Source organism: Microtus ochrogaster, chromosome 18 (genome assembly GCF_000317375.1).
Source record: "Microtus ochrogaster isolate Prairie Vole_2 chromosome 18, MicOch1.0, whole genome shotgun sequence".
In the NCBI taxonomy this organism is placed as follows: domain Eukaryota; kingdom Metazoa; phylum Chordata; class Mammalia; order Rodentia; family Cricetidae; genus Microtus; species Microtus ochrogaster.
Genome location: NC_022020.1, coordinates 50892362 through 50918697, shown reverse-complemented (window position 1 = coordinate 50918697; position 26336 = coordinate 50892362). Strand labels below are relative to the sequence as shown.

The following is a 26336-nucleotide window of genomic DNA, read 5'->3' as shown; positions in this document are numbered from 1 at the left end:
TTGTAGACCAGGCTGGTCTCGAACTCACAGAGATCCGCCTGCCTCTGCCTCCCAAGTGCTGGGATTAAAGGCGTGCGCCACCACCGCCCAGCCTATTATAAATATTTTTAAAACAGAAGTTCAAGAAATACATTAGTCTTCTATCTTTTCTATGATAAAAGACTCAGAGAAGATACCTGGGAAATTTCACAGAAAAATCATTTCCTTTAGGCATTAATTTAAGCTCTAATTTTTAACTACACCACATAAAACTACCAGAAGGTCATTAAGGTACAGATATGATTTTCCTCTGCATCTTCTTTTTCTTGCCTTTGTCACTCCACCCACCAATGAAGTGTCACAGCTAGCATGACAGTAATAGCCATGAACCACGTAGTTTACATAGGTGAATGTGCAGTTATTATCTACAACCCTACAAGACAGCAGCTGCTTCCTAAGTCTAGACAAGCTGAGCGCATGGTAGAACGCAGAGCTGTCTGGCTCCTGACAGCTACATATTTCAAAAGTCACACTATGGAGAAGCTAAAGACTTACCTGCATCCCACATAAATAAAAATTTAACTTACTTTTAGAACAGAAGAATCAAACATGATTATTTAAGTTTTAGAGTTCTAGGCCAGCCTAGGCTACATGATGAGGCCTTTCTCAAAAGACAAATAAATAAATAAATAAATTTGTTTTCAATAATAGTAAAATAATAAACTAAATAACTTGGTATTGCTAGCATAAACCAGCATAATACATACAACTTAAAGACTAGTTTTAGACTTGCCTACAAGGTGAACGAACATGCGTTCTTTTGTATGTAGACTGGCCAAAAACTCATGATTTTTCTGCCTCAGCCTTCTAAGTGCTGGGATTACAGGCACACACCACCCCAATTTCATTGTAAAACTTGGGGGAAAACCTGTTAGAAAAAAAAAAGATGTATGATTTTAAAAATAAATTTATGCATGGGTATGGTGGCACATGCCTTTAATCTCAGCCAACAGAGGTAAGTGGGTCTCTGAGTTTGAGGCCTGCCTGGTCTATAACAGTGAGTTCTAGGCCAGGCAAATCTACATACTGAGACCCTGTCTCAAAAAGCAAAGCAAAATAAACAAACAAAAACCAAGATAAAAAGTAAACTTCCAACAGCTCTCATAGAAAACACATTACCATACCATGAGCCTTGGCCCACTGTAGATTCCGCACTAGAGACTCTGCAGAGCAAGCTGTCCCCTGAACTGGGTCAGTAAGTGCTCTCTTTTCAGACAAGCTGCTTCGAATCTCTAGAGCTTGTTTGCCTTTGGTAAGGTGACATTTACCCATATCTGAAAGATAAGAAGGTAAACATTTTTTTAAAGAATGATCCTTTTGTTATGTCTAAAATATTCAGGCCAGGCATGGTGGAGAACTTTTAATCTTGGCACTTAGGAGGTGGAGGCAGAGGCAGGAGGATCTTTGTGACTTAAGGCTAGCCTGATCTATGTAGCAAACTCCAGCAGAGCTAGCTAATATAGAAAAATCATGTCTCAAAAAATAAAAACTTAAGGTTAAACTTTTCTTAATAAGTCAGGTTATATTCCCAATACCATCTGTTAACAAATATTTACTCAGTACCTACTATGTACTGAGCATAGTTCAAAATGCTGGGGATGAACCAGTGAGCAAACATAAAAATACTGACCTAAAAGCATATTTCCTAATTACTAATTAGGAGTTTTTTTGAGAAAGGGTCTCATGTTGCATGTGCTGACCTCAAATTCATTCTCTGGACAGGGGATCCTTCCTGTATGAGTGAAGGTAGTGAGCAACAGAGTGCATGCATTAAAACACGGCCTTTTCTTGTTGACTGTGGATGAGATGTGACTGGCTGGTCAAGTCCCTACCACCACCACCTGGACCTCCTTGTAATGATGGATGTAACCTGGATGACAAACCAACCCTTTCTCTCTTAAGTTGATTTTGTTAGGATATTTTATCACAGGGAGGGGAAATAAAACTAGGACTATCATGCTACATTTAACTATTATTTTATTAAATTGTACTTACTGTGTACACTTGGTTGGCTGCACTGAACTACATGTTTTATTCTAGTCTATTCTTGTATGGGCACTCTTAATTATGGAGGCATGCTAGCTCTGAAAGAACAGCAAAACTTAAGTTTGTAAGACGTTCAAATATACTCTAAGCAAAAAAACAACTCGATGAACATCATAGGTAAACAAGCATGTGATTTTTATTAAGTTTTAAAATAGTTAAAATATACTTTGGGCAAGTACTCTACCAAAAGACTCTACCTCCAGCTTTAAATTATACTTTAAAAATGCAACTGGCAAGAGCATGTTGGCTCATGCCCCTCCTACAAACACTTGGGAGGCTGTGGTTGATCAATACAACTGCTGTTCCAGGATGGCTAGGGCTACCTACTTCCCACAAAAGAAAGAAAGTTTAAACATCCAAAGAGAGTCTGGGGCAGCACCATACTCCTCAGTTTGAAGATAACTGAAGTAAATCCAAGGGCTTTAAATTTGAAGAAGCAGAGTGTTTGTTTTCATATGAGAGCTTAAGAGGAAACTGAGTATGTAAAACAGATAAAAGCAGAACTTCTCCAGCTGAAGCAGGCAGAGCAAAGTCTAAAGACCTGGCAAGTTAATGCTAAGTGATTAAGTCACATGGTTTCTGTGTATGTTGATTACTAAAAAAAAGTAACCAACAGCTGTTAACAAAATATTTTATTTTCAATGTGCTACATCTGAGTTGTGTGGTGGCCTATGCTTGTACTACCTGTCCTCAGTAGACTAAGGCAGGAACAACGCTTGAGCATTTGAGGTCATCCTGGGCTACAGAGTGAAACACTATCTTAAAAAGCAATGCAAAGCCTCAAAAACCAACTAAAACAGAACCTGTCAACTCTGTAAGAGCTGTGAAATTTTAAGTTTTTAAGGCTTGCAAAGGGTGTACCTTCTTTTTGATGTGGTTTACAAAAGCTCATTTCAAAAAATACACTGCAAAGCGCAGTACTTAATAGTCTGAGGCAGGGGAGATGGCTTAGCAGTTGGCAGCTTTTGCAGAGGACCCAGGTTTGACTCCCAGCACCTACCATGGGAACTCACAACCATCTATAACTCCAGTCAGGGGATCCAATGCTTTCTTCTATCCTTCTCAGGGTCTAGGCATGTACGTGGTGCATAGACATACATGCAGACAAAACAGTTATACATATAAACAAAATTAACTAAAAAAATAAATTAAAAAGGATTGTGAGGTAGAGGCTAGTCTGGGCTACATAGTAAGTCCCTGTCTCATAAAACAAAAACACCAAATTCAAAAACCAACAAAACAACAAATTCAACCACACTGTAACCCACATATTTATTTAAGAGGTACAGATCTGGAATTGTCATGAGTTGTAGCACTGTATGAAGAGACAAAGAAGGGGACAAAAGGAAAAAAAAGATATCTTTTAAGGTCATATACTTAAAGCAGGACCTAGAAAAACCTGAGTTCATCAAAGAAATAAGGAGGCTGTTTTTTTTTTCTGACAGGATGTCCACATTTCTGAAATACGAATTGTAGAGGAAGACGCCTTGCTTGGCAGAGACTCCCTACCGCACATTTCCCCCCAACAACTAGACTGGGCAGCAGCAAGGCAGCAGGCTGATAACAAGGCAGAGCTCTGAGGACTGAATTCTATCTCACCACTGCTCATGATATTAACTAAGACAGCAAGGAAAGAGAAGAACTGAGTAGCATCAGAGTTGCTGAGCACTAAGCCAAAAAAACCTGCTTCCTGAACCACATGATAATTCCGAACTCACACAGTATTGATGAGAATAAAATAACTAGCGAGCAAGGAACCCCGAGTGGCTTTCCCTCCACTGCTGGGCTTTTTTTGGACTACTTGGGTTAAAATTTTACCTTCTGCAACTTCATCCAGTAACACAGTAATTTTCTTGTCTTCTAATAATCTATCTTTTAAAAATTTCATAAAAATCCCATTTGCCAATCCAGAATGCTGGATTTCAAAAGCTTCTGCTCCTTGGCACCTTAAAAACAAACCAAGAGAAGAAGGTGAATATGCCAGGCACAGAACAACAAAACCAGGTGTTAACTGACAAACCTGAATACACACCAGAAGTCAAAGGCAGAATGGTGGTGGTCAGAGGCTGGGAAGATGGGGTGGGATGGAGATGCCAGTCAGGGAATAATGCTTCTTTCTCTTAGACAGGGGAAGTAAATGGGTATAAAAGGGAAATGAAATGCTAATGGGGTTCATACAACCAGTTCATGCTGTGTACATTGTAGTACCCTGTATCCCACAAATATATATGCTTAAGATCTGTCACTTCCAACAGAAAAGAGACAAGCAGAAAGAAAAGTCAGTGTTTGCTAGTGGAGTGCCCATTCCCACGGATAAGCTCCCTCTTTTATCTGTCCTTCAATGGCTTCCCAACTGGAACTGAGCTGGAGGCAAAAGTGAAAGAATCTGCTGCTCGGTGTGTAAAGGTGCCGAGACTGATGTGCACAGCTGAAGCTGTCTATCAAGCACGTCAAGAAGGTATATTTATGCCTAGATGCCCATGGATATTTCTGTCTCTAATCTACAGTCAAAACAGACACACAAGAATAAAGACAACTGAATATAAAGTTTTCTTACGTGGCGTATCCAAACACAATATTGGCAGTGACTTTCAGTGCATCCAAGATTGGAATGGTATCATCATAGTCATTTCTATTTATATGTACGGGAAGGAGAAAAGAGCAGATACAAGTATGAGAAATTACACAGTGTTCTTCAATGAAAAAATATGCTCATACTTTTAGTACACATAAAATGACAGATTCAAATTCTTTTACTAAGAGAGCTACATACATACCACAGGCAACCTAGGCACTTACATTATGAAAATAGCAGCTATGTTTGCGTGTTCTCTCTCTCTCTCTCTCTCTCTCTCTCTCTCTCTCTCTCTGTTTTTCAAGACAGGATTTCTCTGTAGCTTTGGAGCTTGTTCTGGAACCCACTCTGTAGACCAGGCTGACTTTGAACTCATAGAGATCCATCTGCCTCTACTGCCTGAGAGCTTGGACTAAAGGTGTAAATCTGGGCCATGGTGGAGCACATGTTGTTAGCTTTTTTTTTCTTTCAAAAGCTAGGATCTTGCTGTGTAGTGTGGGCTAGCTTCAAACTCAAGATCCTCTCTCTCAGTCTCCTGATCGTTAAGGTATCACTATACCTAGCTTTTAGTTTTTTCCAGACAGGATCTCATTATGCAGCCGTAGCTGGCCTGAAACTTGCTATATAGACCAGGTTGGCTTTGAACTCACAAAGATCTGCCTGCTTTTGCCTCCTGAGTGTTGGGATTAAAGTTAGTTCACAACTGGCTTTTTTTATTAGCTTTAAAAATGAAGTTATATCTGAACTCCCTCATTGACTTCTGATGGGTAAGCAAAAAATCTGAGGAATAATCATTGGTTCTGATCCTTGGAGACACAAAGGCAGACAAGCAGATTTAAGACTTTCAAAATCTACTCAACTATACTTTTCGCATTTTTAAAACAGACAGACTGGTGACTACATGCTCTAAATTCAAGGGTGTGACTTGTTAATTTCTGGAGAATAACAGCAGTGACTGCCAGCAACACGTGCATGCATTCTAGAGAGCTGGTGCTTTGGGGTACAACTATGTAACTTGTACCTTTTAGCTCCTTTTACAGCAAACAGAAAATAAGTTAAAATAATTAGATATCCATACTGAAAATATATTAAGTCTGCCATAAGTAGCTCACAATTCCCACTGGTTCTTAGCATCTTACTGAATCGCCTTAGGTTGCATTTGTCAGGGTTGATACTTGATTCCAACAACAGCTTTATAGAGATTAGGAATTTTACCTTTTCCGACACATATCCAACAGGAACACATTGAGTCCAGTTTCCTTTTCTTGCATTAATTTCAGTATGTTTTGTACACACAGGCAATTTTCAGACCTATATGGATTTGGAGCATCAACAGGGACCATAAAACTGTTCCCAAAGTTCTCATAACCATGTCCTGCATAATATAACAACCCTGGGGGTGGGGAAAGGAGAGATGTCAACTCTCAATGCATTTCAACATTTACAGATATACACTGTAATGAAGAAAACAATGTAATTTTCTTCAGGCTGATGGAGGCATATCTAAAAAACACCCAATTACAGACACAAACAATAATCAAAAGTTGAAATATATTCTAATTTAAAGAAGTAAGACCTAGTTAATAGTATAATATTGAGTAGAAAAAGGTAGTAAGGACTTCTTTCCTAATTTGTCCCCTCATGAGGCTAAAATGCAGGAAAGAATCTTGGTAAATATTTAACAGGTTCATAAACAAACACAATTCAAGACGTTTAACATCATTTACCACTAACAAATCAAAACTGTAATAAGATACCATTTAATTCTTACTAGGACTGTAATCAAAAGACAGGCAACAAAAATGAGAAGAAATCATCAGGATGCTCATTTACTTGCAGTGGTAATATCTTCACCATAAGATTGGCCTTCAGGAAATCTGTGGGATATTTTTTTAAATTAATAATTGACATGGGTGGGCCCAGCTCACTGTGGGTAGTTCCACTCTTAGGTGCCCTAGTCCTGAGTTTATATATATATATATATATATAAATAAAACTGAACAAGTCATGGGGAGCAAGCCTGATGCAGTGTTCCTCCATGGCTTTAATTCTTACTTCCAGGTTCCTGCTTGGAGTTCATGTCTTGACTTCCTTTCATGATGTGCTGTGATCAGAACGTGTAAGTCAAAACTAAACCCCTCCTTCTTCAAGTTGCTTTTGGTCATGGCGTTTTATCACAGCAATAGCAAATAAACCAAGAAAGTGCTGTAGGAAATCATACAGCCAAAAGACTTTAAATTAACTGCCCACTAAGGCGTGGCTTCATGTAAAGCACATGCCTGCTTTCTTTTCTGGCTGCGGAATTCAGTTTCTGTTCTCTGTTCCAGGAGAGGATTCTGATTTGTGAGTCTACCTCTAAATAAATAACCGCCTATTATTCTCAATTCTGAGCTAGTGTAGGATTTCTTTCAAGTGTCCTTCTTCAAGAAAGTGTGTGGACATACACTTACGTGAATGCTAGAGCTCATGGTGTCCAGAAGAGGGTATTAGATCTCCTGTATCTGGAGACACAGTCATTTATGAGCTGTCTGTTATGAGCGCTGGGAACGGAACTTGCTTCTCTACAAGAGCTGCAATCACTCTTAACTGCTGAGCCATTATCTCTCTAGTCCCAGTGGTTCCAATTATATAAAATATCTAGAATTGGCAAGTTCCTAAGACTGAAAGTATTATTTGTGGTGGTCAAAGACTGGGTTAAAGAGACATACAAGGGGACGTGGCTCTCCTTTTCCCAGTAATAAAATGAGGACTCAGGCACATGACCTGTGCACAACTTGAGAATATTCTGACCCACTAAACTGTACTTTTAAAGGATGTAAGTTATACTTTTAGCAAGTGTTCAAAATGTATATACATTCTTTCTTCCCTGATGTGGGATTCCCCTCTGTATGCTGTGAATATCATTGGTTAATAAAGAAACTGCTTTGGGCCTATAACAGAGCTATAGGGAAGCAGAGCTAGGTGGGGAAAACTAAACTGAATGCTGGGAAAGAGTTGGCAGAGTCAGAAAGAAGCCAAAAGGCTGCCACCAGAACAGACGTGCTGAAACTTTGCTGGTAGGCCACAACCTTGTGGTGATGCATAGATTAATGGAGATGGGTTAAATTAAGATGTAAGAGTTAGCAAATAAGAAGATAGAGCTAATGGGCCAAGCAGTAATTTAAATAATATGGTTTCTGTGTGATTATTTTGAGTCTGAGCTACCTAGCTGCCGGGTAGCAACAAGCGGCCTCCTTCCAAGAAATTGGTGCCCACGTGGGCAACTAAAATCCACTTAAAACCTGAGAGGGCTTGCAAAGGAATTCTACACACTAAAAAAAACCCAAACAAACAAACAAACAAACAAAAAACCTAAAAGACACATTTTTTTTCTCCCCAAATGGGCTTTGCTTGCTGGCGGCATGCTGCAGCTCCTTTAAGAGAAGTTTTCCAGAGTTTGCTATAGCAGAAAAAAAAAGCTGCAGTTTCAAAATGCTGGCTTTCTGAGCTGTGCTGCCAGCACAAGGTTATTGAGACAGGGTCTTACTTTGTAGCTTGGCTGGAATGGAACTCATTCAGCCCAGGCTGGTCTCAAAACTGTAACAATCCTCCTGCCTCAGCATCCTGAGTGCTGGGATGATAGGTGTGTCACAGAAGAAAAAATTAAACAAATGTTTCAAGTCACATGGCTGAGGTGTTTGGACTCCACAGGTGGTATTTCCACCACTGTATTATGTAATGTAATGTTCTTGACTGATCATGTGTTTTTCTATTCTTTCCCCGCATTGTTCTGTTATTACAGTGCTCCCCAGAACACTGTCACCTCTGTATCAGTACAGATGTAACAGGAACTTAGTAAGCACTTGATACTAACAATCAACAGAGTCCAGCAGCGAAGGACCTTTTAGAACTGGTGCCATTTTCACAACTGGTATAAGTTAGATACCCAGTCAAAAAGCCCGGGTGCTGCCCAGCTGGCTCTGACAAGATTCAGCTATGGAGAAGCAGCAATTCTGAGAGTGGCTTAGCTTCCATTGAGACATAAAAACAGGTGTGGTTCCATCACATGGTTGCCATATCCTTAGCAACTGCTCAAATTAAGGCATTTACTACAAAATATGCTTTTTCCTTTCCAAAATCAATGTGCAAAATGTATCAGAGTTTGCAATGAGATTATATCAAAGGGCATAATTTTTATGTAAAGTAAGTCAGTAAAAATAATTATATTTTAAAAATTCCGTCTCCACTACTGCTAATTCTCTTAATTATTCAAGGAAAGGGGGAAAATAGACACCTTTAGAACTATCAAGCTATTTAGTGTAGTTAGAAATATAATTATGCAAATTAAATAATTAGAGAATTTTGTATCTTGGCAACATGATTTTCAAGAATCATGTTGGGGCTGGTGAGATGGCTCTTTGGGAAGGGGTGCTTGCCACCAAAATTGATGACCTAAGTTTGATCCCTGGGATCCACATTGTAAGAGAAAACCGACTCCTGCCAGTTGTCCCCTGACCATCTGGCACTGTGGTACACACCTACCTACATACAAATACACACACACTATATAAATACAATTGAATTAGTTTTTTGAGACAAAATCTCACTACGTAATTATAGCTAGACTAAAACTCACTATATAGCACAGGCTGGCTTTGAACTTAAAAATCTCATTGTCTCTGCCTCCTAAATGCTAGGATTAAAAGTGTGTGCCACCAAGCATGTGCATTAATTTTTTTTTTAAAAAAAGCATAGCTATTTATTTTTGGCTATAAAGTATTTGAGTGGTGGCACATACCTGTAATCCCAGTACTACAGAAACTGAAACAGGAGGAGCCTGAGTTTAAGGACAGTTTAGGCTACATAGTGAAACTGTTTCAAACAGAACAAAGCAAACAATCAAATAAAAACAGTAACAAACCTCTCCCACTCAAGTGGATTTGCATTCTATTTTGCAGAGCACTCTGTTGAGAATCTCACTCTGGGGGTCTCACATATTCTCCTAGCAAGGCAGGCAATGGCATTACTCCTCTTTTACATACACAGGAGCTCGAGACACAGAGACGTTTAAAAGCTCACTCAAACTCCAGACTTTGGATGCAGGTGAGCTTAATCACTGTGCTGGCTTATAACATTAATGTAGTGCACTGATATTTCATTGTGTCGACTGCATTATAGTTTATACCCCCACCACCACTATTATTTTCCCCAAAGAAATCTTAGGAAGACTCTTAATACACAAAACCTGATGAGTTGGTCTTCTCTAGTGAAGGCCCAAAGTGCTACCTAGCCCAAATCTCTAATCTAAAGGACAGTCAGAATTCCTTTAGTAGATTCTTAAGAGTGTTTGTGTATATACATGTATGTTGAGTACACGCAAGTATACATGGCTGTGTGCACACTTGGGCAGAGATGTGCATGTGAATGGGAGGTCTGAAGTTGATGCTGGGGGCCATCCTTGATCACTCTCCATCATATAGACTGAGGCTGTCTCTCACGCAAACCCAGAGATTGCAAAATAGGCTAGTCAGCCGGCTTATTCCGGGAGCCTATTTCTGTCCCTCAACTGCTTGGGATTACATGCAGGCTTCTATGCATGCCTGTCAGTTACATGGGTGCTGAGAATCCCAACTAGTCCTTATTCCTATGCACTAAGCACTTTATCCACTGAGCCAACTCTCTAGGCCATTTAATAAAATGTCAAAAACTGTAATAATAATGGATACAATAAACCAGGCAGTTTGAGTATGTCAGGCATGAGGGTAATTAATTTTTTTCCTAAAACAGCTTTGATAATTGAGTTCTAGCACTTTATAGATCACCTTCAGTTTGGAAAAATTACATAACGATAAAATCAGAAGCATGGACATGGGCGAATTTGTTTCAATGCTTAACCATTGACTTACACTGAACTAAATGACTGGCTCCACGGTAAATGGGTTTTTGTCATATTCTGATCAAGTTCATTTAATATTCTCTTCCACAAAAGGTATAGGTAAGTGGTAAGCAGTGATAAACACACAAACACATTTGGTGAGGAGGACAGACCGCCATACAGTTACTTTTTTCTCTACCAATCTGTATAAGATAACTATATGTAAATTATTTCTATTTTTGGTTGTTGCTTGTTGACATGCTATAGACTGATTCACCTCTTTTTCTGTTTTACTGTGACTTTTCTTTTACAATGAGTGGGCAATAAGAGAGCATCAACTTGTGTCTTGTTTTCTGTATCTAAAGTTCTTCATGCTGAAACTCCTCTACCTTCCCCTCATCCCTAAAGGACCACTGGTCACCTGGGGACACGAGGAGAGGTAAAGGCATGGTCCAAAAGAGAAATAAAAAGTCTCTTTATGGCATGCCTTACACCATGAAGCCTTCACCACACTTACATTTAATGTAGATATGTCTGATGTTTTGGGTAGTCACAATACTTCAAAATATAATGGAGTCACCCTGTTAAGACATGAATTAGGATTTTAAATTTTTCTAGCTTTCTTAAGCTACCCTTTGTTCTACTGTTTATTGTTCTTTATTCTATACCACAAACTGATATTGTTACAGAGGGGAACGTGTGTAAAATGTCAGCCAAACTGAAGTCTTGTCTCCTAACCATCCTTTTATAGTTCCAGCTCTCTGCTTTATAACATGGGCAATTAAATAGTCAGAGAACTGGAAAGTTATGACAACAACTGCAGTAAAAAATAGGAGTAACTGAACATATAACTATTTATATAATTCTCTCACTCTCTAGATATTGACTAACCCAGAAACCTAAATTTAGCCTAAATCAATACTTATCATTACTTTTTTTCTTACACTTCACTGTTTCTAGTGCAGTTTTAGAAGCAATTCCCTATGCAAGTCACCCAGGCACCTTAAAAACAGATAAATTATGTAACATACTTAAGCAATCCATTTTTTTTTTCTTAGTTTTTGTCAAGATAGGGTTTCTCTGTGTAGTAGTCCTGGCTGTCTTGGGACTCCCTCTGAAGAACAGGCTGGCCTCAAACTCACAGAGATACGCCTGCCTCTGTCTCCTGAGTGCTTGGATTAAAAGCGTGTGCCACCACTGCCTGGCTCATTTTTTTTAAAACAAAACAAAACAAAACAACAAAAAACTTTCATTTATGGAAGACTTATACAAAGTAAGTTCTCAAAGATAACATTTTTTATAGGGAATTTTATCAACTGTAGTCATAATTTTTAAAGCTACATCCCACATGCATTTTCTCAAAATGCATTCTTTGGTCTCTTCCTATTGCCATGATTCCTTTTCCTTTATTCTATGACAATTTCTTTTATCATCATTACTATATTTTTCATTATTTAAAATAATTTTCAAATTCAAATATATTTTGATCATACTGAAACCTACTTCTTGTTAGAATGAAAAATATAGGCCAGCTGTCAAAAGGCCTATTTGCATGGAATATGCTTTCCTATTTTTAAAGATCTACTTTTCTTATTTTTAATTATGTGTATGTTTATATGTCCATGTGTGAGTATATGTACATGAGTGTAGGTGCCTAACAACATCAGAGGCATAGGATTCCCCTGAAGCTGGAGTTCCAGGCAGCTGTGAGCTGCTCATTGTGGGTACTGGGAACTGAACTTGGGTCTTATTGAAGGGCAACATGTGCTTTTAGATGCTGAGCCATCTCTCTAGCTACTCCCCATTTTTGTAAGAAAAATGGATGAATACATCCATTAATCATCAATTTATAATGCTCATGAGAAAATTATTGCTTCAAAATCAGCATACTGGTAGAAATAGAAAACCTGAAGCAGCTTACTATTCATGTGCACTACAATAGTAACCTTCATTATTGAGAGAATGGATCATTTAAATTATAAGGCTTTTCAACATCCCTTAGTCAGCAGTTTGCTAAATCTTCAAAGGGGTGTTATTTATTTATTTTTTTAAAAATTCTACCTCAAAGCCAGGCAGTGGTGGTGCACGCCTTTAATTCCAGTGCTGGAGGCAGATGCAGGTGGATCTCTGTGAATTCAAGGCCAACCTGGCCTACAAAGTGATCTCCAGGACAACCAGAGTTGTAACACAGAGAAACCCTGTCTCGAAAAAACAAACAAACTAAATCAACAATAACAACAACAACAAAAAGAAATGTTGTTCTAACATGTTAAAAAAAAAAACACAGGGAGGCTGGAGAGATGGCTCAGCAATTAAGAGCACTGACTGCTCTTTTAGAGGTCCTAAGTTCGATTCCCAGCAACCACATGATGGCTCACAACCATCTATATAGTGGGATCTGATGCCCACTTCTGGCCTAAAGTCGATAGAGCACTCATACATAAAATAAATAAATCTAAAAGAAAACCACAGAAGACAATAAGATAATTATCTATTCATATGGAATAAAGATAATATTTATCTTTTTTTCAAGAATATTAAAACCCTTCAACAACATGTTTACCTACCTTTATCTGATTTCTCTTTATTTATTTTTATATACATGAATGTTTTGCTTGTGCACCACTTGTGTGCCAAAATAAGGTTTTAGATTACCTGGAACTGTAGTTACATATGACTGTGAGCCACCATGTGAGTGCTGGGAATAGAACTCAGGTCCTCTGGGAGAACAACAAGTGCTCTTAATGGTTGAGTCATCTCTCCAGCCCAACTCTTAATGAGTATAATAGGAATGGCATACAATTATAAAGATGAATATTAGAAATATCTTACCATATACTCCTTTGTCTAAAAGTAGTAAAAATTCATCCACAGCATTGCACATCTCGTATTCAGTAAGATCCAACAATGAAACAACTTTGAAATCTAGTTGCCTTAATAAGTTGGTCAATTCATACACATCCACCAAAGGAGCTTTAAGTTTGGGGTGCTCCCAGTAATTCATATTTCCTATCAAAAGAGCAACCTTGTCCTTTGCTGTAAGAAAAAAAAGGGGGTGAGTGGGAGGGAAATAAAAGAGGGTATAAATATTAAAATTTATAGAAGTATTAAAATGAAAAACTTTGCTTTAAGATTACTTATGACATTAAATTTCATTTTAGAGATATTACTTTACATAAGAGACTAAGAACACAACAGCCTGAAACATCAAAAAATTAAGACTAAATATGTATTCTCTGTGAATCAAAGAATATTTATTAGTTATATATGAACTATATACCGAAGTGTGCTTTCATTGAATTGGTTCTGTTTTATTGAGAATGGGGGAAGTAAAACAAAGCAAACACCAAAAGAGGGGTAGCAAGAATTTACATAGCTAGGAGAAGAGAGACCAAAGAGAGAAAAGAAGGAACTTCACAAGGACCACATTTGTTCTATAATTGTTGTGTGGATGGACTATCTCCTCCTACCTCTAAATTAAAAAAAAATTATCATCATCATTATTATAGTATTTATGAATGAGGACACACATGCACAATGGTGTGTGTGTAGTTCAGAGGGCAACTTCATCTTGCCTGTTCTCCTTCTTAACTTTTTAAAGACAAAGTTTCTGTTTGCCTGAGATAAGGCTACTTGAGGAACTTTTTGAGCTTAATTATTTGACTTGGCTCAGACAGAAAGAGGTGTTTTGGGGTGGGGACATGCAAATGATATGTACTTATGCCTTAAAAAATATCAGTCTACTTAGGGGTGTGGCCTGGCCTGAACAGTTATAAACAGTTAGGCAAAGCTTAGTGCTCAAGGGACTTCAACACTGCATCTTTCTTGATGGTCTTGGGTGACAATGGTGGCAAACCGTCAAGAGACCTACACACTGCCAGCTGCATAAAATGAGAGCACAGAGAATTACATAAAACACACAATACTTCGTAGTAAAATTAAAAACTACACTATTGGTTTATATATTTACTATATAATGCTTTTCATTATTAAATTTATTTTAAAAATTACAAATTTTATCATTATTGTAGAGTATATGACTTCTACATATGAAAAAAACATTGTTAGCAGCAGCCTCATATGCCTTGGGATTTACTTATTTCTTCAATGCACTGGGACAATAATTGAGAAACTGACATAAAGGGTCTAATGACGCATGTCTCAAGACACATCTCTATCATTCAGTAATATGTAATTGGGAAAGAATGATTTACAGAATACACGAGTCCAAGAATGTAGGAGCGTGAAAATACCAGTAATTGCCCAAAGCTCCTGTAAAACTTTTTTTGTCAATGATAATTCTTAGATTATATAACTTTTTAGTTTCCTGATAAAGATGGTGGGTCTTACCTTGACCAGTCTACTTGTGAAGCAGTTCCTAGTTGGCAGGAGAGCTGAAGTGGACTTAGAATAGAGAAGTAGAGATGGGCTGAGACAAGATGACAAGGACTCATTCTAGGAAATGGTTGTGGCAAAGAAACCAGATAGAGAAAGGAATAGTAAAATTTGAATTAAAAAAGATGAGAGGAATAAAGGAAACTTTAAAATAGCAAGTACGTAAGCAAGTTATCATGGGGTTTAGATGATAAATTCAACAAATTTATTATGAAATCATAAATTACTGTAAGAGCAGCCCACAAGTTCTTGAACACAAACCATCTACTGGAAAAAGGACACACGGGGCTCAGAGCACAGCTCAGTGGTTGAGTGCATGCTTAGCATGTGTGAGGTCCTGGGTTCAAAAAATAAAATTCTTTTTGATTCTATAAAGAACAATAAGAAATATCCTTACTAGAGGATCCTAGACATTTTCCAGAACCTAAAGTAGTACACACCCTTCAGCTTTAGCGTCTTGGAACTCACTCTGTAGACTAGGCTGGTCCTGAACTCACAAGAGATCTGCCTGCCTCTGCCTTGCAAGTGTTGAGATTAAAGACATGCACCTCTACACCTGGCTAAGCTTTCATCCACAAAAAAATGAGGAGATAGTCTACATCTCAGGAGTAAGTTACACATTTCATAAAGCAAAATAAGTAATCATTTTGAACTTTCAATAGCTATTCAGTTACATTTGAGCTTGTCATTTGTGTGTAATTATTACATTCTCACTACAGAATACAGTAGTTATGGCTTTGTTTGGATTATTATTATACTTGATCTCACTATTATAAGTGAGAGCTGGGGGCGAGCCGGTTCTAAAGAAAGAACTTTTTATTTGTAGCCTTTGTCACCAACAGACTATTAACTATATAAGAAACTCTAAGAACCATCTGTAAAACCCACAGAACCAGGAGATAAAATGAACTGAACTATGTGAAATTTTACCATTATAAATGAAATGTAGAAGTTTCTTTTTAAAGAAAGTAATTAGTAGCCCCGTGTCTTCTTCAATATCAAGGCTAGCCTGAACTACGTTAAGATACTGCCTCAAAAGAAAAAAACAAAAAAACCCCAAAAAACCCAAAAAGGAGTTCAAAATTCTGATAAAGCAATTAGACATTATTTTAATCAGATAGCCATAGATCAATATGTTAACTATTTCTACTCTCTAAACATTAGTCTACTGAGCCTTTATGAACGGCTCTCCTGGATCTTCCTCCTTGTGTCTTCTTCCCCAAAGCACACTTAAATGTCATTACCTATTAAATTTTCTTATCTTACATCCTTCTCTTCCAATTGTGGAAGGTGGGAAAGCAAACTTCAAGACTCATTGCCACCTACATGGTATTTTCCTAATTTCCACTTCACCAGAGAACAGCAAGAACTGCTTCTTCCTCTATGGAGCATGCCTATTTCCTTCTGTTTATGTGTTGCCAGAAACAGAAATTATTCCTTAGAAACTGAGTGGGTGGTCCTTGGACTTCCCACAGGGCAGGGAACCCTGATTGCTCTTTGGGCAGACAAGGGAGAGGGACTTGATTGGGGGAGGGGGAGGGAAATGGGAGGTGGTGGCGGGGAAGAGACAGAAATCTTTAATAAATAAATAAATTAATTAAAAAAAAGAAACTGACTTTAAACCAAAAACAAAAGCTATAATCTTTTTAAAGGTTCTTCCATAATTTCTTTTACCAAAAATAAAAATCTGCTCCAATGTCCTTCAATCAATGAAGGTAAATAACATAAATTCCTTCGTGATAATCAAAAATTGGAGTTAAATACTATAATTATATTTAATCATATACATTAAACTCAACTCACCCAAAGGCTGATCAGTTGTTTCTTCTTTATTATCTGTGCAAAGATAAAAGAGCAAACAGATGCTGTTATTCATGGTATATCTTCAGAGCTAATGAGATAAAAGCAATGAATGCAGACAGCAGGATATCACTTAAATACAATAAATATATTAGAGTAGATGTCACAAAGGCTAGAAAAAGGAGGGGAGACAGAGGGTAAACAAGAGGGCACAAAAACAGGAAGGGAAGTGGATTTAATGTTATGTGGCATAATAAGGCAACTATATCTCTAACAATTAAGAATTAAAGAATAATTAAAAGGGAAGCTCTTGAAGGCTCTCAGCACACAGATTCATAATATTTAAGCAGACAGAAAGGCTAATTACTGGACTGGATCATTCTACACTGTCTAGATGTATCAGGCCACAATATTGTACTTCATAAATAATTATGAGTAATAATTTAAAAGAAAAATACAGAATATTGTTATGAATAGCTGATTTATAATTAAAACATTTTTTGACAAAATATATGAGCTTATCATTATCATACATAGAATGAAGTCATATTCACTCTCCAGTACCACTAGGAAGCGACACAGGGAAAGATGAAGTTCAGTTCTCTGTGAGTCCACTATTTGGGGGAAGGGGAGTTTACTTGTACATTTAATAATATTGATGCTATGGGAGCCTACTACAAGCTTTACCATACATTCGTTGTCTTTAAACTCAAGGTTTGGTTTCTTTGAATCTTGGAAAATAAGGAAAAGCAGGCCTTTAAAATATTAAAAACTTAGTGATGGGTATATGCTAAAGTTTTCATGAAGTAATTTTACAACTTTTTAAAAGGGCAAGATATAGCAGATATTTTAGGGGAAGGGATTCTATCAATACCAAGAGAAATGATTACTAGGATGTTTTCAATCAGTCTTCAGTTTGGGACACTTGAAGCAATTCTTTCTGAGCTTCACATGAATTTGAAGTTACTACAGCAAAAATGATCTATTGGTCACGGCGGCTTTATTTTGCTAATATGATTACATATGGTCAGTAGAATCCAGATAGAACTTAATAACCTCATGCCTTCTTAATGCATTTCTGTGTGAGTTTATTAAATCTATTCATGGACTCTATTCCTGTCTTTCAAAATGCCCACAGCTTATACTGACATCCTCTTTCCTTGTATGATCCTCATTACTGAAATGTCCTTGTCCCTGGTGATAGCTTTCTCTTTAGTTTAGCTTATTCAGAAATCTGTTCTGATCAAAACTTGCCTAGAAACTGTCACTGTTAGTCTCTTAATAGTTATAGACAATTTATCCGTTTACTACCAACTCTCTCCACTCACTGCCTTTCATCAGGGGAAGGCACCTGCTCAACCACTCCAGGGATGTTCTATGTCTGACAGTTTGAAATGTCATGTGTCACTCTATCAATGTGCATCCAGTCTTCCACATTAAAAGCAATGTACTTCATTCTATAAGGAGCAACATAAAAGGATTTTTTTAAAAAAGGATCAAAGCTGGATGGTGTAGTCAGCACTTGGCAGTGCATATACAAGACTCTGGGTTTGATCCCCAGTAACACACAACAACAAAATTGTTCATCTTTTTTTTTTTTTACATATTTGCTTATTTTGTGTGGGGGACCATGGTGCATGTGGTGGTCAGAAGAAAACATGAAAGAATTGGTTTTCTTCTCCCACCATGTGGGCTCTAAGGATCAAACACAGGTAATCAAGTATGGCCATAGGTAATCTTCCTCATTCACTATACTATCAGTTCAAGCATTGATACTTTACTGTTAACCAAAATATTTTTCAACCCTTATGGTCTTATATTCAATAATATTTTTGTACTTTACTTGCTTTAAATTGAACTTCATGTAAGTAGTAGTAGCCTAAGAATGCAGGCAAGAATGTCTATTATACCTTTACTGTATCAAATTTATCAAACTAAAACAAAACTTTGTAATACTTACCAGGATGCCCAAAATTATTTAATTCATCTACGAATAGAGTAAAAGAAAAGATTAATTTTATATAATCTAACAGCCAACAGCACAGATAATAGAATGAAGAGAAGCAGTTTATGAACTGTTAGATCATGTTATAGTGCTTTATTAGTTTAGAACTTTTCAAAGTTAAATAAAGAAGCTATAAAAAGGGACTAGGTAAGAATACTGCTGTTAAACCATGCAGGACTTCAAAACTGCTCCACTTTCCCTAAATTATAAAAAATTAAATAATTAAACTCATTTATAATTTGTTCAAGTTTTAGATAATTTTTCATAAATTATCTTTCAAGATAAAAACAAACAAAACCTTTAACTTTAAATACCAGGAAACTGGATGAATTATTGTGGGCTATTGCTGAGGAGGGTTCCTGTGTATGCTAAACCTAGTTTCTCTATTATTAAGATCCTATGTTAGCACATTACATGAATCATAACTAATGAACCATTATGTTTCCCCCAAGACCTATTTAAGATACCAGAAGTATTTACTGTGTCCTCTTAAGACACTCTCGGTTGTGACAGTTCCTCAGACATTCCTTGTTTTTAATGACAAAGCACTTCTTTTCTTTAATGGCCATTTCAATTTTGAGCAGCAGAATGTTCTCCAATTGGAATTTGTGTGTGTGTGTGTGTGTGTGTGTGTGTGTGTGTTTTAAGTTAGATCAAGGTATGGCGTACTTTTTGGGGAAGCAGAACAGCTTCAGAATTAACCTGCATCCTCCATACATATTTCATACAGCATAGATAAATAATCTGATCACAAGTCTATAACATAAAGTCATCATTGGTTTTTTACTTATTAAACTTTGTGAAGACAAAAATGAACATGAAATAAGTTGCAAGAAATACAGGATTCATAAAGTATTATAAGGGAATATATTATTTGGTTTATTTGCTTGAGATGCTGTCTTGGTACATAGCCCAGGTTATCCTTAAATCTACAATCTTCCCACCTTAGTATTCCCTGTCCTGGGATCATAGTCACATCACTATGCTGAGGCTGGTATTTTCATACTACATAAGCTCAGCTTAACAGGGAGTGGTATCAACTTGTTCACACAATATGTACAATTTTTGCTATTTTTCATCTAACTGCATAGACTAGTTTCTACATAGGTAGGTTAGCACTTTACCTCTTTTCGGTAAGGATGTTTCATACAACTGTAATATAGTTGGATGTTTCTGTCATATTCTGCCTTCCATCTTTGGTGCCTTTCTTTTGGCCCCCTAAACAACTGTTTAAAATTTGCATGGTCTCACTACCCTAAACCACAGGTGAGCCTCACCTCTTCAACTACACCCCTTGTTCTAATAATATTCTTACAAAATATACAAAATGGAATAGGAGTCATCCATCATGTACTCTACATTAAAATAAGATGTAAATGGAGGATACTGTTCATAAACAATCTATCAACTATAAAATGTGTTAGTTTTGTAGGATCATTGAGAAAAAGAGTTGGAACTGATGTTTTCCATCTGAGATTTTAGAGCAACTCTAGCTACATTGTTATCTCTATGTTCTAAATAGTTATTTGAAAATTATTAATTGATTGATCTCATCATTGAAAAAAACAGCATAGGGAGCTGTACAATTACAGAAATAGCAGGGCAGCGTAACAATCGCATGCTCACTCTGAAGCCAAACAGCAGGTGCTCTTTTATATTTATTTTTAAAGGTCTCCTATATGTTAGAAAGAGTAAAGAAACAAACACATATGCAATTAAGCAAAAAGTGTAAAAGATAAGAAAAGTTTGGTTAAGATTTCTCTACATGGCTTCCCTTCTGTAAGATTAACAGATGTGAGATTGGAACTTCTTGATAGGAGAATTCTGATTCAAAACTCTGCATTAGGATCAAAACAGTAATAGAGATGAATGACAGGAAAACCAAGAAATGTATGATTGACTATTACTATCTTACTTTACCCAAGTAGAAACTAAGAAAGACTATGTAATAGTTCAAAGCAGCAATTGAAAAAATACTTAGCTATCCACAAACCTAATTTTGCAAATCAATGTGATAGTACACTAAGAGAGGTAACCTAAGTTTTAATATTGACTTATAATAATTTAAGTACAATGTTTTTAGTTAACTGAAACAAGTTAGAAGTTTATACTAAAATGGATTTTCAGTTCTCTTTCCATAGTGAAATTGGCATATAAATTAATCTAAAAAAATCAGTTTTGAAAATCCTTACCAATATTTATCTTTGGTATTTAATGTTTGAGAAAAATGAAACTATATCTGCTTTTAAAGGGCATCTTAAGATAAATAAATAAGTAAAATAATCCAAACAAATATTGATGATAATATTTTAAATAAAATTTAAGATTAAAAATTAACATTGAATTGCAAATATTCACTATTTCTAACACTATGGAGGAGCTCCAGGCCTTATGTGCAATAGGAAGTCAGCTGAAGATTACTTTAGAAGTGTCTGTTCAATAGTGTTGAAGAAAATTTACACAACTTTAAGGAATAAGACACAGTATCCTTCAATCAAAATGGCTTATTTGAGCCAGTATTTTTTCCATCACTGCACTCAGTAAGCTAGGACATTGCACCTCTTCCCAGAGTAACCAGCATGCAGGAGACCAAAGGATTATACTACCTTCGGTGCACTCCACTGCCTCATCTGTTCTTCCTTATGTTAGAGAAAACAAATTTGAATATATTGTAACTCATAATCTTAGGAAGGGTAGTCACTAAGTAAACATAGATATACATCACAGAATCGTTGTCAAAGCAACACATGCATCAATATTTCCTACTATTGAAAACATCACTATAAATGTAGTCAATATAATTGATAATAGTGAATACTGACCAATAATTATTTTTTATGTGTCTCTGACTTTTTATTCTTCATTTAAAAATTTTCACCAAATCGATCTTTTACTAATTCACAACTACAAGGAAGACATTTTGACACAAATATTTAAGATAAACTGTAATACTAAAAATAAGTAAAATTAGCTAAACAAAATAATTTTTCAGTTTTTTCATTTTGCTCTTTGTATATAACTTAGGAGAATTAACTTAGTATGAAGTCTCTAGAGTTTATGTGTAAACAAATTAACTCCTTATATGTGATATGTTATTAAATGGAATGGGACAAAAAGTAGTAAGAGTTTCTATTGTTTAAGCACTCCAGTGTACACAGCTTATATTATGTATTCTGTGACAGAACTTCCAATACTGCTTACCTATGATGATTTCTACCTTCTTACTATCTTGACTGTCTTGATCATTGTATACATGACACCAGTAGGTTCCTTCATGTTCTAGATCCACATATGGAACCTGTATCAATATCAGAACAATTTAATTTAAAAATTGCTTAAAATAAGTCATTTATATTTATAAAATTTCCCAAATGTAGATTTTAAAAAATTTATACATCCTTAGATTATCTTCATTCATTAAGCTAAGTAATAGCAAGCAAATTATAAAATGATTCTAACAGTGCAAGGTTTGTTGCAGTAATATTTGACATCTTATTCCAAAGTTTGGTTTGAAATCTAGTCCTGTTGCAAATACAAGAAACTAATTAATACTGAAACAAAGCACTTGAACTAAAAGTACTAAAAACATTCCAGAGAGCATGAATTTGAGTGGTCCCTTTACATCTTAATTGTATCATTTATTTTACAGATCTATCCAACCCTCCCACTCCTTAAAAAAATCAACTGCCTACCACGTAATGCTTTTTTGTTTCATGTGTTAATGGTGATTCATTTTTAAACCACTGGTAGTGAGGCATAGGGCTTCCAATAGCAACACACTGTAAAACCAATGTGCTGCCTGGCATCAGCTTTTGGGACCTTGGTTCAACACAGATTTGCAACTTGGATTCTGAGACACCATCCACATTTCCTTAAATTAAAAAAAAAAAAACTCTGGGTTAAACATAAAACCAAAAATTTCCTACAATTTAAACAAAAATATATCTAAGTCTATCCTTTAGTTTTTATAATCATTAAAACCATACTTAAAGTATATTTTCATCAAAGTCCATAAATGTTAACAGATGTTCTGAAGAGAAAAGAATACTGTGGTGAACAAAAACAGTTTAGGAATTCTGGGCTAACAGGTGGGGATACTCAAGAGAGGAGGAGGGAGGGGAGAAACTAAGCTTGAATTACAGCTGCCACATGTAAAGGTTCAAGTTCAGCATCAGGCACAAGAATGAGAAGGGGCCATGTCATCTTAAGGGACTGACACAGAAAATGACAATCAAACCATGTGGCATTAACTCTTAACGACTCAGGCGTGACAGTTATACTCTGAAGCTATTTTTAAATAAACATTTAAATAAAATAAAGTGATCCACTAAACAATATGCAACTTTACTTATCACATACCCTGGAAGCTTTCTGTTACTTCTGTCACATCACAGACGTCTAGCTGTGACCACTCACTAAATTCAAAGGTGGAACTGTTGTTAACTCGGCAGACATAAAAGCCTGCATCTTTTACATGCACTGTGTTAAAAATAAGTTCTGATGAATTTCCATATGGGATCTGCAAAAGAAACAACAAGTGAGCATAAGTGAAGGATTCATCAAAAATTCAGCTTATAATACACGCTGTGTAAAATCTGATTTCATTATAGACCTTTGAAAAGTATGTTTCTTTTTTTTTCAAGTTCTAAAATGTGCTAGTTAAAGGAGTAAAAAGTATGATTTTGAGGACTGGAATATTAGAAATACAGTCCCTTAACAAATCCATTCAACAGTGAGGTTAGTTATCCCTCAGATCTTACAGGAGCTCACTGAACCTGTCTGTTCAGTCATTAGTACACTTATTTATACAACTATAAACACCACAGTGGCATGAAGGGAACAAATTACCTATTATTTTCATTTTTCATTTCTGGACAAATGGCTATGAATGTGTGCATAAACTATTTTACCTTGGGACTTCACTTTCTCACCTACAAAACACTATGAGACAGGCTGCTTAACAAAACCATATCCAGCTATCTTTCAAGGTTTTGGCTTCATGGAAGCATGGACATGAAAGGAAGAAATGGCCATCACATGTTTTTTTCACTTTGGTTAGAACCTGAAGCAACAGTTAGTGTTCTCTTCATGCTACTCTGAGATCAGAATAAATAAATCTATCACAAATTCTCTCAGTTTTATGGTCATAAAGAAGACTTTCACAACTTTATGAAGAAATACAAAACCCTTGTTCTTTTAGAGTAATTTTTTGAATATGTAATTTTTTGAGCATGTATGTTTGTTTTGAGACAGGGTCTTATAACGTAGCTCTGGCACCCTTGAGCTCATAAAGATCCATCTGCCTTTCTGCCCAACTACTAGAATTAAAGGTGTGGTCCAACCATCTAGAAACTCTTGTCTTTTATGAAGAAACACACTTGATTTTCTCATAGTTTCTCATAAGTTAGACATATAAGCATCTAACTTTACCAACTTAAAAACTGCTTAATTTGTAGGTTTCTCCATGCATATAAATAGTTTTTCAAAATATTTTACACTTATTTATTGTATGTATGTGCACACATGTGCATGTATCACAAGTCATGTTATGATGGCCAGGAGACGACTTTTGGGAATTACTTTCTTTTTTATCACGTGAGTCCTAGGGACAAACTCAGATCATCAGTTTTGTCAGCAAGAATCTTTCCCCAATGAGCCATCTTGTAGACTCATGTTTCTCTACTGCTAATCTCTCTGTCTCTCTCTCCATCCACCCACTCACCCACCCACCCATCTATCTACCGAGACAAGGTTTCTCTACATACTCCAGCTATCCTGGAATTCACTATGTAGACAAGGGTAGTCTCAAACTCAGAGCTCCACCTGCCTTTGCCTCTGGAGACCTGAGATTAAAGGCATGCCCATCCATAATTTTTTTTTTAAATTTGAAGATACATTTTTATTTCATTATATATGTGACTGCCTATATTTATATGTGCACTATAAGCACACAGTGCCTGCAGAGGCCAGAAGAGGCTATCAGCTCTCCTGGAACTGAGTTATGGACAGTTGTAACCTGTCAAATTAGTGCTAGAAATCATACCTGGTTCTTTGGGAAGAACAGCAAGTGCTCTTAACTGCCGAGTCACTTCCAGTCCCTACTAATCCATCTTATTTGCTATTTGCAAGACCCAAGCACAAAGTCTCAGAGGGAAAAGTTTTTCTTTCTTGATCTCATCGTCTCTAAAATTGTTACTATATTTTTTCTTTGCTTCAGCATGTGCTTTTTCCCTTTATCAAATCATTTTCAAAACATACTCTAAGTCCTTTGTATCATAATCAGCCAACACACATTTCGTTTACAGCTTCTTCTTAGCAAGCAGCACTGAAGAAGCTGGTCACCCTTATCTTCTTGAAAGACTTTGCTTTTTTTATTCTTCTAACTCTCTTGACTGGTCCATATTTTAATTTCACTCATTATAGACTCTCACTATTGTCTGACAGGATATCCAAACTGCCCATGTGATTCCCTTGTACATATAACAGGCATGGTCTGAAGTCACACTCTTATTTTCCCTCCTCGACACAGACCTCACCAGTCTTCTCAAAAACAAAAACAAACACCCCCCAAACAAACAAACAAAACTTATAGAGTAATCATGGCTAAGAGATTCAAGAGGAAAAGCTAGGGAGTTCTCCTTAAGTTTTTTTTTTTTTTTGGCTTCCTCTTGTTCCACACTGATCTATTGGTCTGGTTAAGCATACCCTCAGAACATATGTTAAAGCGTGCCCTGGGATCTCACTGTCATGAATTCACCAAGACCACACTGCAGCTTTTTCTCAGCAGCACAGACAATAGGTACCTGGTTGTCTTGCTGTTCTCTGCCTTCTTCAAGCAGAGAGCTTGTATGTACAAAGGCCATCAATCCTGTTTAAAGACTTGGTTCCTCACACCCTGTGACCATGCTGCTTATGTTCCTCCTAGCTTTGAACTCATAAAGAGACCGCCATCTCTCTCCTCTAGATGTAGATTATTTGGGGGGAAAGACACATTATGTTCCATTTTATCATGGCTTGGCACAAAACAGGTGCCCACAAAAATCTCCTAAAACAGTCCAACTCCATTACAGCTCTTTAAATTCAAGATGTATTCTACATTCCCTATATTCCTAACTTCTTTCAGTCATGATGTATTTTATAATTATAAACTTCATGGAGTAAGTTTTTTCTATATTTCTTCAAAAAATTCATTAAAATAAAAACTAGAAAAAATATGATAAAATACTTTTAGTTACCATCTCTCAATGGCTAGATACATGTAGAATCTCCCAACCTTGGTGACAAGAATTCACACAACCAGTAATGGTAACTAGGGGCCAACACAGACTTAACCTAGCACTAAATGTCTATGTAATCATTTTGCTATACCTCATAGCTGCTCTGTCTTATTTTTATGTAGGGAAAAATGTACAAAACCATATTTTTTTTTCTATAAAATAACATAATCTGTTGCAAACAACTATTAGAACTGTTAGGCCTCCAGGATCTCACTTCTCAGCACTCTGAGGTAGGCCCCACTCTGTCCCAGCCCATATGCTGCAGGGCTCTTCAAAAAGTCCTGAGCTCAGTAAAAAACAAGGACTTCTTGAATTTTGCATACAAATGGATGGAAATAGAAAACA

At 36.5% G+C, this 26336-nt stretch overlaps 1 protein-coding gene across 1 annotated transcript in view; it reads right to left on the bottom strand.

Annotated features, from left to right (window-relative positions):
* Positions 1 to 26336, bottom strand: part of Malt1 (MALT1 paracaspase) — a 44025-nt gene that overhangs the window by 5465 nt on the left and 12224 nt on the right. The window contains exons 4-14 of the mRNA XM_005356204.2: positions 23074 to 23233; positions 22407 to 22585; positions 21916 to 22012; positions 21321 to 21353; positions 18670 to 18696; positions 16713 to 16745; positions 13347 to 13550; positions 5876 to 6053; positions 4643 to 4717; positions 3904 to 4031; positions 1164 to 1313 (exon numbers count right to left, since the gene is read on the bottom strand). Coding sequence (XP_005356261.1) covers positions 1164 to 1313; positions 3904 to 4031; positions 4643 to 4717; positions 5876 to 6053; positions 13347 to 13550; positions 16713 to 16745; positions 18670 to 18696; positions 21321 to 21353; positions 21916 to 22012; positions 22407 to 22585; positions 23074 to 23233 — 1264 coding nt within the window. The remainder of the gene's footprint in view (positions 1 to 1163; positions 1314 to 3903; positions 4032 to 4642; positions 4718 to 5875; positions 6054 to 13346; positions 13551 to 16712; positions 16746 to 18669; positions 18697 to 21320; positions 21354 to 21915; positions 22013 to 22406; positions 22586 to 23073; positions 23234 to 26336) is intronic.